This window comes from Enhydra lutris, unplaced genomic scaffold (assembly GCF_002288905.1).
Source record: "Enhydra lutris kenyoni isolate GAN:26980312 unplaced genomic scaffold, ASM228890v2 scaffoldscaffold5, whole genome shotgun sequence".
In the NCBI taxonomy this organism is placed as follows: Eukaryota; Metazoa; Chordata; class Mammalia; order Carnivora; family Mustelidae; genus Enhydra; species Enhydra lutris.
This window is the reverse complement of record NW_019154089.1, coordinates 48,648,212-48,662,274: the sequence shown is the minus strand read 5'-3', so window position 1 is coordinate 48,662,274 and position 14,063 is coordinate 48,648,212. Positions and strand designations below refer to the sequence as shown.

Below are 14,063 nucleotides of genomic sequence, written 5' to 3'. Positions count from 1 at the left end.
GACACTGGAAGGTGATTTATATTTAAAAAAACAAAGAACAAAAAAACAAAAACAACTGAGCCGAAAACCTTATCCTGCCTACTTCACCAGTCTCTTGAAGTCATGGCTGAAGGAGTAGGAGTCCTAGAGCAGATTGGCTTCAGATAATGAAATCCTGGTGGGCTTTGTTTGGGGATTGTTTTCTCTGCCTCCCTTGGAGAGTATCTAGAGTTATCCCCAGCTGTTCCCCACATGGCCCAAGACCTACTCTTTGGCTTCCAAGAATAATTGGGCACAGTTCAAGTTTCAGCATACTGCGAGGACTTCTCAGTAGTGCTGAGGCCAGCAGCAGTGACAGCCAGCCCCAGGGAGGTGACCACGGGGAGACACCAACCCCAAGCCGTGACAGGCAGCTCCGAACCTGGCTAAGTACGTGGGCAGCCAAGAGGAAGGGGCTGACAAGTTGTTAAATGTCCCCTTTCCAGGAGCTGGCATCCTCTGTAGTTTCCTGCCCTGTGATTGAGGGCTGGGGTCAAGAGATCCGAATACCATGTAACCTCCATTTTCTCTTCTGTCTCAGCCATCACAGAAGCCATTGAGATCCCGCAGTTCATCGGGCGCAGTTACCTGATCTACGACAACCCAGATATCCTTAAGAGGTAATAAGTTATAGGGGGCACCTTCCTTATCTCTGCGGGGGTCCATTTCTCAAAGTCTTTCCCAGGACTTTTCCTTATCTTACTTGCCAGAAGATAATTCTCCAAGAAGGCCATTGAGCCATGGCCTCAGGGGAGGGGAGAAAAACTCAAAATAGACATAGAACTAGAACAAAACAAACACAAAAACAAACTCTACTTGAAAAGTGCTGCCTTTCAGACAACCCTGTTACCAACAGCCCAAACCTTTTCTGGTCAGAGGGCCTGGAGGGAGGAGACTGCCCAGCCCCAGGATTTCCAGCAGCCGGGCACTGGGAAGCATTGAGAACTTGACACGCCCCAAGTTGGGGTTCTGAATGTGATTCCCCAGGTGGGACAGTTAGCTGGGCGCTGTCCTCTGGCCACAGTGTGCAGTCCTGCCTGGAGCCAGCAGCGGAAGCACTCCTGTGGTCCTGCCATCACAGTCTTCAAGTCCACATGCTACCTTGCGTCTTCCTCCGCAGAGCTCCACTGTCCCCTTCAGGCTCTGGCCAGTTCAATGAGGGGCTTCTCGGCTCTCCTCATGTGGCTACAAGAGCCTGATCCGAGGAGATGACCAGGTGCTAGCCAGGCTTTTCATGCCTGGTGGCAGAAGCTCCGGCCCTGCCCTGGAGTCCAAGCCCCTGGTTTGGTACCGCGTGCGGACAAGACAAGGAAAAGGCTGGCCCTACCCAGGCAGAGTCCTCACCCTAGCCAAGCTCATCTGTGGTGCTTCCAATGTGCCCTTCTCTCTTTCTTTGTCCTCCTCTAGTTCCTTATAGTTTATAGGGTGCCTTCCCCCACTCTGCCACCAGCACCGTCATTCTAGAATTTTCCTTCCTCTTTAGGTTGACTGCATCTTAGCAGACTAAGGCAAAGCTTTAAGCAAAAGGCACCCAGTACTTAAGGTCGATGAGTTTGGGGGCCTTTCAAGGGAGAAAGTGGTTGAGAGAAATTTTCCCAGGGCGCTGGATGCACCTGGTAACTGAACACACACCAGACGGACACTGCTTCATTTCTTTAATCGCATGTTGTGTTTATCTAGGTTGTCTTGGCGTGGGGTCCAAAGAGAGCCTCTTCCTTTTTCAGCCCTTTCTCCCCAAAGATACAAGGGCATCAGTCCCCAGAAAAAAGCTGACCTGTCTGAGCCCCGTTCCATTCCTCTCAGCTTCCTGTTCCTTTCCACCCTGCCTCCACCCTAGCAGCTCTCAAAACCGTTATCCTATCGAGCCACATTCCTTGTCTGACACTCTTCCCCCTGTCCAGTCACTCCCTCAAGGACAGTCACTGCCAGAGCGGGCAATCCATAGCCATGACCAGGCCCAGAGAGCTGCCAACTTGAACCTCTTGGCAATTAAGAAACTCACTTTCTGTTGGGGAATGGGGAGCAGTATTCCAAGGCCCCTTGAGGGGGGGACAGGAAAGAGGGAATATTGAGGTGTGAATTGGAGGTATAGCCTCGATGCCAGCTTTGGCCAGAGTCTAGCTAATCTGTAACTCATAAAATGGCCTCTTGTGGAGTTTCACCACAGGGACAGAAGACACTGCTGCAGAATGAGTGTCCAGAATTGGAGGCCCATCGTGTGGCCTGTGGTGGTGATGCCATTTGTCATTTCCTGGTAGTATGTGTCAGAAATGCCAGATTACCCTTACACCTGGCTCCCCCGGGGCTAACAGACAAAACTGGGCCTATTTAGAATGGCTGTTGGTGGAGACGGGTTGAACTGTTGGAATAATTTGTGCATTTTCCCCAGGGTATCCGGATCAAGATCAAATGCGTTCATGAGGTTTAAGACAACTGCCAAGGATGGTCTGTTGTTCTGGAGGGGAGATAGCCCCATGAGACCCAACAGTGACTTCATTTCCTTGGGCCTTCGAGATGGAGCCCTGGTGTTCAGGTAACCTAACCCCTCAGGACTGGTCATGCCAAACAGAGTGATGCCAAAGTAAGCCAGCACCCTGTATGCCAAAATGGACCTGAAGGTCCAAGCTTCTGCAAGGCTTTTGGAGTTTCTTTCTAGCATCCACCTTCTAGAGCATCAGTTGGCAAATTTTAGCCTGAGGGCCAAATCCAGCCCGTCACCCGTTTTTGTAAATGGAGTTTTGTTGGAATTCTGCCATACTCATTCACTTATATATTATCTGATTACTTTCATGCTATGGGGGCACACTTGAGTAGTTTCAGTAGGGATTCCAGGGCAAAGCCTAAAATACTTATCATGTGGCTTTTTACACAACATTTTTGGACCCCTGTTCTAGGCCATATGCTCCCCACTTGCAAATTAGGAGGTAGTAGGAAGAGGGCTTTGATAGCGCTGAGCCCAGGTGTGAGTGCTCTGCTCAAAGTGGCTCAGACAGATGTGACCAGCTAAGGTCGAGAGACCTGCCTGTAAATTCTGACTCTGGTCCCTATTAGCTGTGCAGCCTCGGGAAGGAGACCGCCTGCCTTCTGGTCTCCCCTGCAAAGCCAGACCACCTGTCCGTGGACCAACCCAACATTTGGATTTTTGTGACTGCTTCGGGAGTGATACTGATAAGGCAGTCCCAGAAGTTCTTACCTCTTTTGAGTGACTTGAGACTGTTCTCAAATTTGTCAAATGGATCATTCTGAGAAGCAGCTAAAAGATTACTTAGACCACTTCTCCCCACCATGGCAGGTGGGAGCCGGGTTTCCCCAGAGCAGGCACTGGCTTGTGTGATGTGAGAAAGTTTCTTTAGAGACTATGATTGTACATCCTCATTTGAGGTTAGAAATAACTTGTCTAGACCCATGATTCCCAAAACGTGGTCTCTGGACCAGCAGCATTAGTGACCCCCAGAAACTTGTAACAACTCTAGGGGTGGGGCCCAGCCGTCTGTTTTAACTGTTTCTCCTAGTGATTCTGTCCACTAAGGTTTGAAACCCCTGCCTGGTTTCTAGATCATCTATCTGTTCTCTATGGGGATAGGAATTTCTCTGGCTTTTCCTTCTTTAATTCCCCCTCTGGTGACCAGCACAAATTCACTAAATGATATGGGATCAGTTGGAATCAAAACAAAGATGACTGACCTGAGGGGGAGGTGAAGATTTAATTCTGGGGCTGCTGTAGATCATGCACAGGGATTACTGACAATCTGAGTAGAATAATGTAAGTCTTTTCTGTTTGAATAAAAGGCATTTTGACAGGAAATGTCATTTGTGAACATCACGTTTGCCCCTAAACAGCAGAGTGGGCTGGGGGTTGTGATCCTGTGATGGTCGGGGACTTGTGAGAGAGCATGTGGTTGAAGGCTCCGGGCTGGCCGGTGGGAGCACTCTCCCCGTCGCGGCTCCTTTCCCCCCTTGGCCCTGAGGTCAAACACAGAGCTCTTCACACCCCAGTTTCAGGCTGGCTGCCGTGAAGCCATTTTCTTGTGGTTTTCCTGTGGTTAACCTCACCAAGGCCTCAAGTACTTGATTGTGCCCAGAAAGGGGAACTGAAACAGTAGCTCAGCCGTGGGTGGGAGGCCCAGCTTCCCCCCTCTTAAACCACCAACCCCGGACAGGGGAACTGCACTTGGGCCCACGCCGCACCTCCCACCGGCTCTGGGCTCTCACAGCTGGCCAGCCCCCACTTCCCACACCCCCGGGACACCCTCTGATCGCCCCCCTGCATCTCAGACATTTTTCTTCTGTTACCAGTTCTCCCTCAGGATTCTGCAAATGGGCTTGGTGTGTTTCTTTTAACCTGGAGTGGTGGCTGTGTTCTGTGTGGAGGATGCTGGCTTCCCCCCGACCCAGGCAGTCGTCTGTGCCCACCTGTCCCTGGGCCTGGAGCTGCAGTGTCGCTGCCTCTGCTACCTTCCTTCCTCTGAGCAGGCACTTCTCACATCCATTCACCCAGTGTGGATGTAGGAAGTGTTGCGGGAGGCTGGGCATGGAAAGGAATTAGAGTGCCAGCCAGTGGTTTGAAAATGTCAGTGTACAGAGAGTCAGCCGGGAGGGGGAGGGACGTGGCTGGTCTCAGAGGTGGATTCCTGGGACAACCCCAGAGATTCTGATGGCCCAGGGCCTCGGGGGTATCAGAATCCTATTGGAAACGATCAGGAGCTGCACCCTAAGAAGCAGGGTCTGAAATGGTCAACCGCCTGGGCTTGGAGTCAGACATGAGCCATTCCCATGGCCTCGTGACCTTGGGCAAGTTACCCTGCCTCCCTGTAAAAGCCCAAAGCAAACAGTCATGAGGACTGAATGGGTTAACTCATGGGCAGGGCTTAGTGCAGGGTCTGGCCTATCTCGATGTCAGTGGTGCTGATTATTAAAATTGTAATCTTGGAGCAAATGTTTTCTGAGTTTCTGTGTATAAAATTTAGTAAGCAGAAAAGGAATCAAGGTGTTCAGCCAAGAGTATGGTTTTGGGTGGTTTTTGCTTCATTAGGTTTTATGATTGTGTGGGGGGGCATAAAGACCAATGAAGAGGTTTGTGAAAACTGTCTGCTGGACCAGCTTTCCCGCTATTTCCATGTGACCTTGATAACATTTTCATGCAACAGGGAAAAGGAAGAGATCTGACGTTAGCAAAATGCCCAGTGCTGCAGTTCAAAGGGGGTACGGCTAAGGGGGTGGGAGTGGTCACCACACGGAGGCAGCCACATGGTTTCTGAAAGTCTGCACCTGGTGGCTCTCCCTGGCCCCCACCTCGGTGCTCAGCCCCATAGTTTCCCGGCACTGCTAGCTGAGCAGGCAAATTTGGATCAGAATAACCAAGTCCTGCTAACCACATTCACAAGGCATTGATAGAGAAGCCGACATGCACTCATCCGTGCGTTCATTCATTCATTTGTATGTTTCTTCCTTTTCTTTTTAAACTGAGGTATAACTTCCATGAAGTGCACAAATGTTAGGTGTACAGCTTGATAACTTTGGAAAATTTTTAAACGTGCAGACACCTGTGAAACCACCACCCAGAACAAGATAGAGAACATTTCCCACACTCCAGCAGGTTCCCCCATGCCATCTCCCAAAGCAGGTAACCACTATTCTTGGTCTTTCAATATTGTAAAAAACAAAAATTAAAACAAAACAAAGAGATTCTGCAGGGTGACAGGATGTCTGGGGAAGCAGGAGGCTGGTTGGAGGGTCCAACAGCATGCGTGGTGTTGGAGAGTCAGGCCGTTGAGAGGACGTCTGAGCTGCCCACACACACACACTGCGGGCTGAGGTCCTGGCTGCTAAGTTCAGTGTTGACCCCCTTGAGCACGTTCTGGCTCTTTGCTTGAACAGGAGCAAGGTTGGAGAACAGAAGAATGCCCGTCTTTTGTCCAAACAGCTGAAAGGTTTCCATTCACTGGATTACAATCACGTTCCAGTCTAGTGTCCCTGAGATTATCCCCAAGTCACCCTGATTCTGAGATCTGGGTGTTCATGACCTTTGTCGTTACATATTTACAGCCTGTTCGTTCACTCTCACACATGACTACTCTTCCAGGAGAGGCTTGATGAGTTTAACTCTTGGTGGCAACTTTCTCCCTACTACTGGTTCCTCCAGACATATTGTCAATCTTGAATATGAGCTGCATTAAGGACTGTGTTTTTGGGGTGGTGGGGTTACTTGTTTGACTCTTACTGTGTGCCAGGCTCTTTTATGTAATATTCCCTATAGTCCTTTAGGGAAGGTATTATTACCCCCGTTTCACAGATGAGGAAACAGTCTCAGAGTGATCGGCAAACAGCCAAGGTCACAGAGCAGGTCCTTGTCAAGACCTGGAATCAAGGCAGGCTCGTCCAATCCGAGTGCCCACACTCTTTCTGTTACCTTGTACTGCCTTTCATTGATTAAAGCCACCCCTGATGATTCAGCTCAGTGTCTGCCAACCGGCTCTCCGCCTTGCTTCGTCCTCATTCATTTCTTCAAAGAGTTATTTGGCCACTAAATAATGAAACCTGAAAATCCCACCTCCACGCTGACTTTTTTTTTTTTTTAAGATTTTATTTATTTATTTATTTGAAAGAGAGAGATTACAAGCAGGCAGAGAGGCAGGCAGAGACACAGAGAGGGGGAAGCAGGCTCCCCGCTGAGCAGAGAGCCTGATGAGGGTCTCGATCCCAGGACCCTGGGATCATGACCTGAGCTGAAGGCAGAGGCTTTAACCCGCCAAGCCACCCGGCGCCACATCCACACTGCCTCTTACAAGGAGACACTGGACGTGGGAAAATTCATTAGGAAGCTGTAAAGTTTTCAGGATCAGAGTGACAGCTGTGTCTCCTAGCTTGCCAGGTCACCCAAATCGCGTGCTTGGTTCGGTGTTGACGGGCTGGGGGACTCCTTGGAGCCTCCGAGATTACAGAAAGGATCCATCGTGCTTTCCCTGGGGAAAGCCAAGTGCTTTCTCTTCTTGCTCTGCTCTCAGAGCTCAGTAATTAAACCAGGTTTCCCTTCAACATTCCTGTTTCTTGGCCATTGAAGTCACAGAGAGACATGTCCTCTGATATAAGCTGAGGAAAGAGGTGCCATGGTGGAACACATTTTTTTTGAAAAGCGTGATTACATTAGGCTTTATTACATTATCAAGGGGGAGGTCTAGGCGGTTGGCCCAGTGCCCAGCCTGGAGTAGTCACTCACGAAATATTTGTTGAATTGAATTAAACTAGAATTATTAAATGAACAGTGGACTGAGAGGGATGTTTCTCTCTGGTAAACAACACGTGCATGTCTTCCGAGACCCGTAGGGTATGAGAGTATCTGGAAACCGAAATAGAAAATACAAAGCTACTGAGTGGGCCTGCTATCCGAGTAAAATGGGGAGGGAGGAGCAGATAAGACGCCGAATTAAGTCCCATCCATTCGCTTCAGGATTTTAGGCAGATCCTCCTGATATATTCGGGCTCAGCCCATCTGCCATGTTCTGTTTTGTTTTGTTTTTCAGAAAGTGAAAATGCGTGTATTAGTTTCTGAGCGCTGCCATAACAAATGACCACAAAGTGGGTGACAGTAGATTGAAAACAAGAGAAATGTATTCGCTCACAGTTCTGGAGGAGAGATGTCTGACACACAGGTGTTGGCAGCCTTGGTTCCTTCAGGGGGCTCTGAGGAAGAATGTTCTATCCCTTTCTCCCTGGCAGTGGTGGCTGCTGGCAATTCTGGGTGTTTCTTGGCTCTCAGACGCCCCATTCCAATCTCCGCCTGCATCTTCACGTGGCCTTCCTCCCCGCATGTCTCTGTGTCCAAAAATTTCCCCTTTTATGAGGACATATTGGATTTAAGGCCGCCCTAACCCAGGATGACTTCATCTTAACTAATTACATCTGCAAAGACGCTCTTTCTAAATAAGGTCACATTCTGGGGTTTTTGAGGAGACAGTGTTTGACTGAGGACAACGCATTACAAATGATGAAGCCCTTCCTGCTCCTGGTTCTGTAGGACTGACGCTTCTGTACATGCGGCCACAACAAACCAGCCAACAGACACCTTGAGGACCTTGTGCTCAATGAAAGAGGCCATTTACCAAGAGACAAACACTGCATGATTCTACTTACATGAGGTATCGAGAATAGTCAAAGTCACAGAGACAGAAAGCGGTGGTTGCCTGAGGCCGGGGAAAGGTGGATGAGGAGTTGTAATTTCAGGGCTGTAGAGCTTCAGTTTTGCAAGATAAAACGAGTTTTGAACATGCTCAACACTAGTTAACTGACCCTTGAAAATGGTTCAAGTGGTAAATTTTAATGTTACATGTATTTTACTGCAATTAGACTTTAAAGAAAACTTTTTTTTTTTTTTTGGATCATTCATGGCCTACCCTGGAAACCTAATGCTTTTTATAAGATTGTTTTGTTTTGTATTAAGGAAAGTACATTCCGAGTTCCAAGGAATTTTTGCAATGAGAATCGTTCATGGTTGCCTGCCTGTCTGTACTTCACTTGATTCTGTCCGTCTGCTTCTTTTCTCATGCCATTAGCTATAACCTGGGCAGTGGTGTGGCGTCCATCATGGTCAATGGCTCCTTCAGTGATGGCCGGTGGCACCGTGTCAAGGCTGTCAGGTGAGTCCCTACCACAGGGGGAGATGGAGCCGGAGCTCACCAAGAGGTGGATGTCCTATCCACGTCCCTGTGGCCCCAAAGTCCTGCTCCCCAACCTTGCCTGGTGTCCTGATGCTTCTGTCCTGGGTCATTTGGGCCGCTGTTCTTAGCTTTCCCCTCGCTTTTCCCTAACATTGACAGGCCAGAGAACCTGAGCTCCCATTTCTGCGCTCAACAGAGACCTTCCAGAAAAGGAACTTTTTGATGGCTCAACTGGAAGAGCTCCTCGCTTTCTCCTGAGACCTAGGTCTCTAGTGGGATAAGATTTCAGGGCCTGTGGACTTTGAGGAATGCTTCAAATCTCACTGTGTGGGCAACTGCCCACTTTTTTTTTTTTTGGACATCACGTTACCCCACCTTTAGAGGCTGTGTGTGCCCTGCCCCAATTACACATCTCCCCCCTCACAGAGGTCACTACCCTGACTTCTGATTAACTTCGGGTGAATCATTCCTTTAAAATTAGTTTTACTACCTCTGTCCATATTCTTAACAGTATATTCTGAGAAACCAAAGAGCAGGCCCAAACTTAGCTCTGTAAGAACATGTCATTCGTGCCATGTTAGAGGAAGGTTCCAGGAACTGAGCTGAATAGAGTCTGTGGTTCATGTTCCCTGAGCATTTGCCATAGCCCTTCCTGGGGGGGCTCATGGGGGAGGTCGTGAGCGAGGCTGGGGAACCATGGGGCTGCTGTGGTCAGTTTCCACCTCAGCTCATGTATAGGCTGTGGTCAGAGTAACCTCACTCTCCTTTCCATCACTTACTACCTTAGAAGTTGATACCATGTTATTTTCAAACCTAAGATGCCACCAATTATAAGACATAATAGCCTCATTTCAGAGATGTAAAAAAATGAAAAATTCTTAGATGAAATAAAGTGGTGGGGGGATGGAATTTTTTGGAGTAATGGTGAGAGGGGTGGGAAAGGCAGGGCAGGCAATACAAGCTGTTGGGGGCATTGCCCCTCATGGCATTCAGGTATGAGATTCTAAGAAAGCCTATCCGAATTGGGGAGGCAGTGTACGGTCTCAAGGGTGAGGCAGAACAGAATTCTCTCTACAGCTCATTACTAGAAGGGTTGCTACCAAGACATGAGGCCTGGCCAGCCAGATTTATATTATTGGGTCTCCCCAAAAAAGGGCAGAGCCAGGAACTTCTGGAAGGTGAAAGAGGAGCTAAAAATGGGAAGATTGGCTTTAAAAACTTTACTTAAATTTACCGGAGGAGTTAGAACCCAAGCCCCTTTTCTACCTCATCTAGCTGGCACACTGCCCTTTCCCTACCCAGCAGAAAATAATGAAAGGCAGTTCCCTAGAGAAAGAGAAATAAGGTTCTGAGCTGGTGGCACTAGCCAGCCATAACTAAATACTAAATACTAAACACTGGGCCACTGTGTGAAGCTGGGGGCTGTGTGCAAGCTCACATGTTGAATATTAAGAACCCCATAACCCCATAATTCTGCCCCCAGTGAGATTCCAGAATGCTGGGAGCCAGGCCTATCCCGCCAGCAAGGAAAGTAGAAAGTTCACGTGTCCCCCAGGAAAATGGTTGAGCAGATCCCAGCACATGAAGCCCCACCCAGTCAGCAGAACCCATCCTGCACATAGAGCTTCTAACCTGCTTTGTAGTACTTTTTTACCTTTTTAAAAGATTTTATTTATTTTAGAGAGTGTGCACACAAGTAGGAGGAGGGGCAGAGGTGGGGGGCGGGAGTGAGTCTCAGTGGATGCCCTGCTGAGTGCAGAGTCTGTAGTGGGGCTTGATCTCACAACCCTGAGATCAGGACCTGAGCCAAAATCAAGAGTTGGATGCTTAACCACTGAGCCCCCCAGGCCCCCCAGGGCTTTTTCTCTTCACTTAACTGTGAAGTAGGTGTCAGGAGTCGCTAGGCATTTGAAAAAGTCTCCGATGTAAAAGACGGATATCAGAACAAGTCAACATAACAAAGCAATTTGATGGGGACAGAGACTTGAATGAAAAAATGATAAAACATATTACTGTTGTCAGAGATAGAAGAGAGGCTAGTGATCCAAGAAACAAGAACAGTTTGCTATAAAATAAGAATATTAGAAGATCAGTAATGAACTCCTAAAAAAAAAATGTGCAGCCTGGGTTGGTACAACCCACCAAGAACTGTACAAACAGAGGTGATTTTTTGAAGAAGGTCCCTGGGACTGAATAGTTTTGGAAACCAGCTTAGAAAATGGCAAAGGCCTTGTCACATATAAACACTTCGACTCCACTGTCCCCAGAGTCACTTTTTGGTGACTCTCTGGATTCTTTAGAAACTCCTCAGCCATTCTGTGTCCTCTCCAAGAGTAATCCTCTCTACCTACAAAACCTCCTTCATTGACTTCCCATTTTGCTTAGAGTAGTGTTCAAACTCACCATGTGTCCCCATGTCCCCCCCACTCCTCCCCTTACGGTTCTGTTCTTTGGCTCCCTTCAGGAGAAATGCTTTTCACCATCTGCTTCTGGCCACTCTCCTCCCACCTCCAGAATTCTCTATGCCCAACCTGCACTAGCCCCATCTTTTCTTTCTTTGGCATCACCACTTCCTGTTTGCATTACCCTCCTCCTTCACCTGACCTCCCCAGCCTTCGAAGCTCACCTCAGACAGAGTCTCCTCTGAAGCTTCCCCTGACCCTCTCTCCTTCTCCTGCATTCCACAGCATCCTGGCATTCCTCTGCTGTGGAGCCGTGACACAGTGTTGTCATGTATACTTCAAATTTTTTTGTTTGCCTCAGGAAACCCTAAACTCCTGAGGGCCAGGAATCTTTTTTTCTCTCATTCTTTACACCTCCATCATTTAGCCTAGTGCCTGGCACAGAGTAGATGGACTTGAATAGAGTTTTATTGAAATGAATGAATAATTGAACGAAGCTCCAAAAATGGTGGTTTCTACAGGGATGGCCAATCCGGAAAGATAACCGTGGATGACTATGGGGCCAGAACAGGCAAATCGCCCGGCATGATGAGGCAGCTGAACATCAACGGTGCTCTGTATGTGGGTAAGTGACCTCTGACCAAATCTAAATTACGCCCCAGTCTTCTTGCTAGGCCGCCATTTGTCATGGTGGGGTTCCCCCAAAGAGGTGCATGTCACTGGATCAAACACTTGGAAATTAGGAAGCTTGCCAGATGTTCTGTTCTTCTATTTTCTGAACTTTTGACTCATGGCTGAGGGGGCAGGAAGCACTTGGACGCTGTTGTGCTTTGGGCTGGTCCACCAGGAAAACCGTGCTTTTCTTGTTTATAGAACGAGAACCTGCCCGATATAGCCCCGAGAATTCCCTCTGAGGAAGGAGGATCCTTCTTGCTCCCTCTCAAAATCAGAATGAGTAGTGCTTCTGTAAATAGTTGAGAAACCGCTACTGCAGACACAGAAACACAAAATAGATCTCTACCCCAATGATATTTCCTAAAAGTGAACTTAATTGAAAGCTTTCAGTATCAGTGTGTTTCCTTCCGGCTGAGATGACATCACCTTTAAGCACCTGGTACATTCTGTTGCCGTCACACAACATTTCAAAATTTACCAGGTCCTGTTTGGCTTGACCTGAGTCCATTGGGTCAGCGGGCCACGTGAGGCGGGTATTAATAGCCCCTGTTGTTTGTCAGGTTGACACAAGTCTGTCTGCTCCTTCAAGGGTTACTGTTAGTTAGACGGATGCTCTGCACTGAGCAGCTGGAGGCACTTACAGCCTTCACTCATCCTGTCAGCCGAGGGACATCTTGGTCAGTAAATGCTCCAGCTTCCTAGCGAGACCTGCTCCCCTCTGGCTCACCCCATCACCCTCTTGCTTCCCGGCAGGTGGGATGAAGGAAATCGCTCTGCACACTAACAGGCAATACATGCGGGGCCTCGTGGGCTGCATTTCTCATTTCACCCTGTCCACCGATTACCACATTTCCCTCGTGGAAGACGCCGTGGATGGAAAAAACATCAACACTTGTGGAGCCAAGTAACACCGGCTGGCCTTGCCCGAGGGACACAGCCTTCTGTGCTGAGAATCCCCGGGGCCCTGAGACCCTGCCTGATGCCAGCCACAGTGGCACGGGGACCAGTTGTGTGTCTTCTCATCAAGGAGAACGTACCCCCTGATGAGAGACTAGATCCGAGACAGAAGTCCCTGTGTGGCCTTTCCTGCGGACACTCTGTGGGCCAAACCCAACAGAATCCTCTGTGTAGGAAGCGTCGAATTTTGTCCATTGAATGTGTAGCAGCTGCCAGAGATCACACATCAATGCGAATTCCAGAGCCTTCTGCTGTAGCTCAATGACTGTGTTGTGATTCATGGTGCATATAAAAAGAAAGAAAAAAAAATAGAGACCCACAGGGCAGTATTAAAATACTTCCCTCCTTTCCTGATTCATGACACTCTTACTGACAGCAAAATGACTATTTGACCTTGAACTTTGAATTGCTCACCTTGGCCCTGGAATGAGTAGGAGTAATCCCTTCCAGTCCTCAGTGGCTGGGGTCAGTGTGCTCTGACTATTCCATGAGAATCAGGAGGAGGGGAGCCTAGGCACGGAGTTCCAGTCATAATGCTGCCCTCCACCGACGTTTACTGTAGTGGGAAACTCCCTACTTTTTATAATGCAAGTCGAAGACAATGGGGCACCATGATTTTGTAGCTGTCTTTTTGTATGTGTATATTTTTATAGCTGCAGATTATCCACACAGTACACTTTCCAAGTTTGTGCGGACAACACTGAATTCTTTGCACACTTCCTAAAGATATCCCCCCCGGAGAGACTTATTTGGGCCCCTCGTGGCATCAGTCAGAGTGGGATAGTACACTTGCTGGGGCAGCTTGGGGAAGCTGACTCTTCTCTTGCGGTTAATGCGGACGGCTCAAGGAGATGAACATGAAGCTTCCAAAAAAAGCAGATCAGCAGGCACATGGGTTACAGAGTTGGGGGCCACTGTCTTTTTTGCTTTAAGAGAGGGGGAACGACTATAGTGAACCTAAATAAAGGAGATGAAGAAGGCTAGAACTCATGCGTTCAGTCTTTTATTCATTTGGGGGAGATGTTACTGATGCTTGCAGAAGCCGTGTCCACAGGTGGACACCGATACAATTAGAAGCTGTAGACATGATCCCTGCGAGTAGAGTCTCACAGTTGGTGGTTCTGAGGCCATTCTGGGGCAGGGGTGTCCTCAGCATGGTATGAGCGTCTGGGCAAGTACCCAGGAAGCGGGCTGCTGGCTCCGAGCCCTCGGCGGTGACCCTGCAGACAGCTGGCTCACTGGCAGGTCCCCAGGACGGGACTTACTAAGGGAAAGGTGAGCTGAACACTGTCCCCGAAGAGGAGGGAAATCGGGTCCCAATCACGGAAGAGCCTATAATTAGTCCGTCATGACTCAA

General features: G+C 48.7%; 1 protein-coding gene across 4 annotated transcripts in view; it reads left to right on the top strand.

Moving 5' to 3' along the window:
- Nucleotides 1-12,995, top strand: part of LOC111140902 (pikachurin) — a 180,841-nt gene extending 167,846 nt beyond the window's left edge. For all 4 annotated transcript variants that reach the window (XM_022493151.1, XM_022493152.1, XM_022493153.1 and 1 more), the window contains 5 exons: nucleotides 560-638; nucleotides 2,408-2,551; nucleotides 8,568-8,651; nucleotides 11,596-11,699; nucleotides 12,503-12,995. In XM_022493151.1, the coding sequence (XP_022348859.1) occupies nucleotides 560-638; nucleotides 2,408-2,551; nucleotides 8,568-8,651; nucleotides 11,596-11,699; nucleotides 12,503-12,657 (566 nt within the window). In that variant the 3' untranslated portion in view covers nucleotides 12,658-12,995. The remainder of the gene's footprint in view (nucleotides 1-559; nucleotides 639-2,407; nucleotides 2,552-8,567; nucleotides 8,652-11,595; nucleotides 11,700-12,502) is intronic.
- Nucleotides 12,996-14,063: the final 1,068 nt, after the last annotated feature.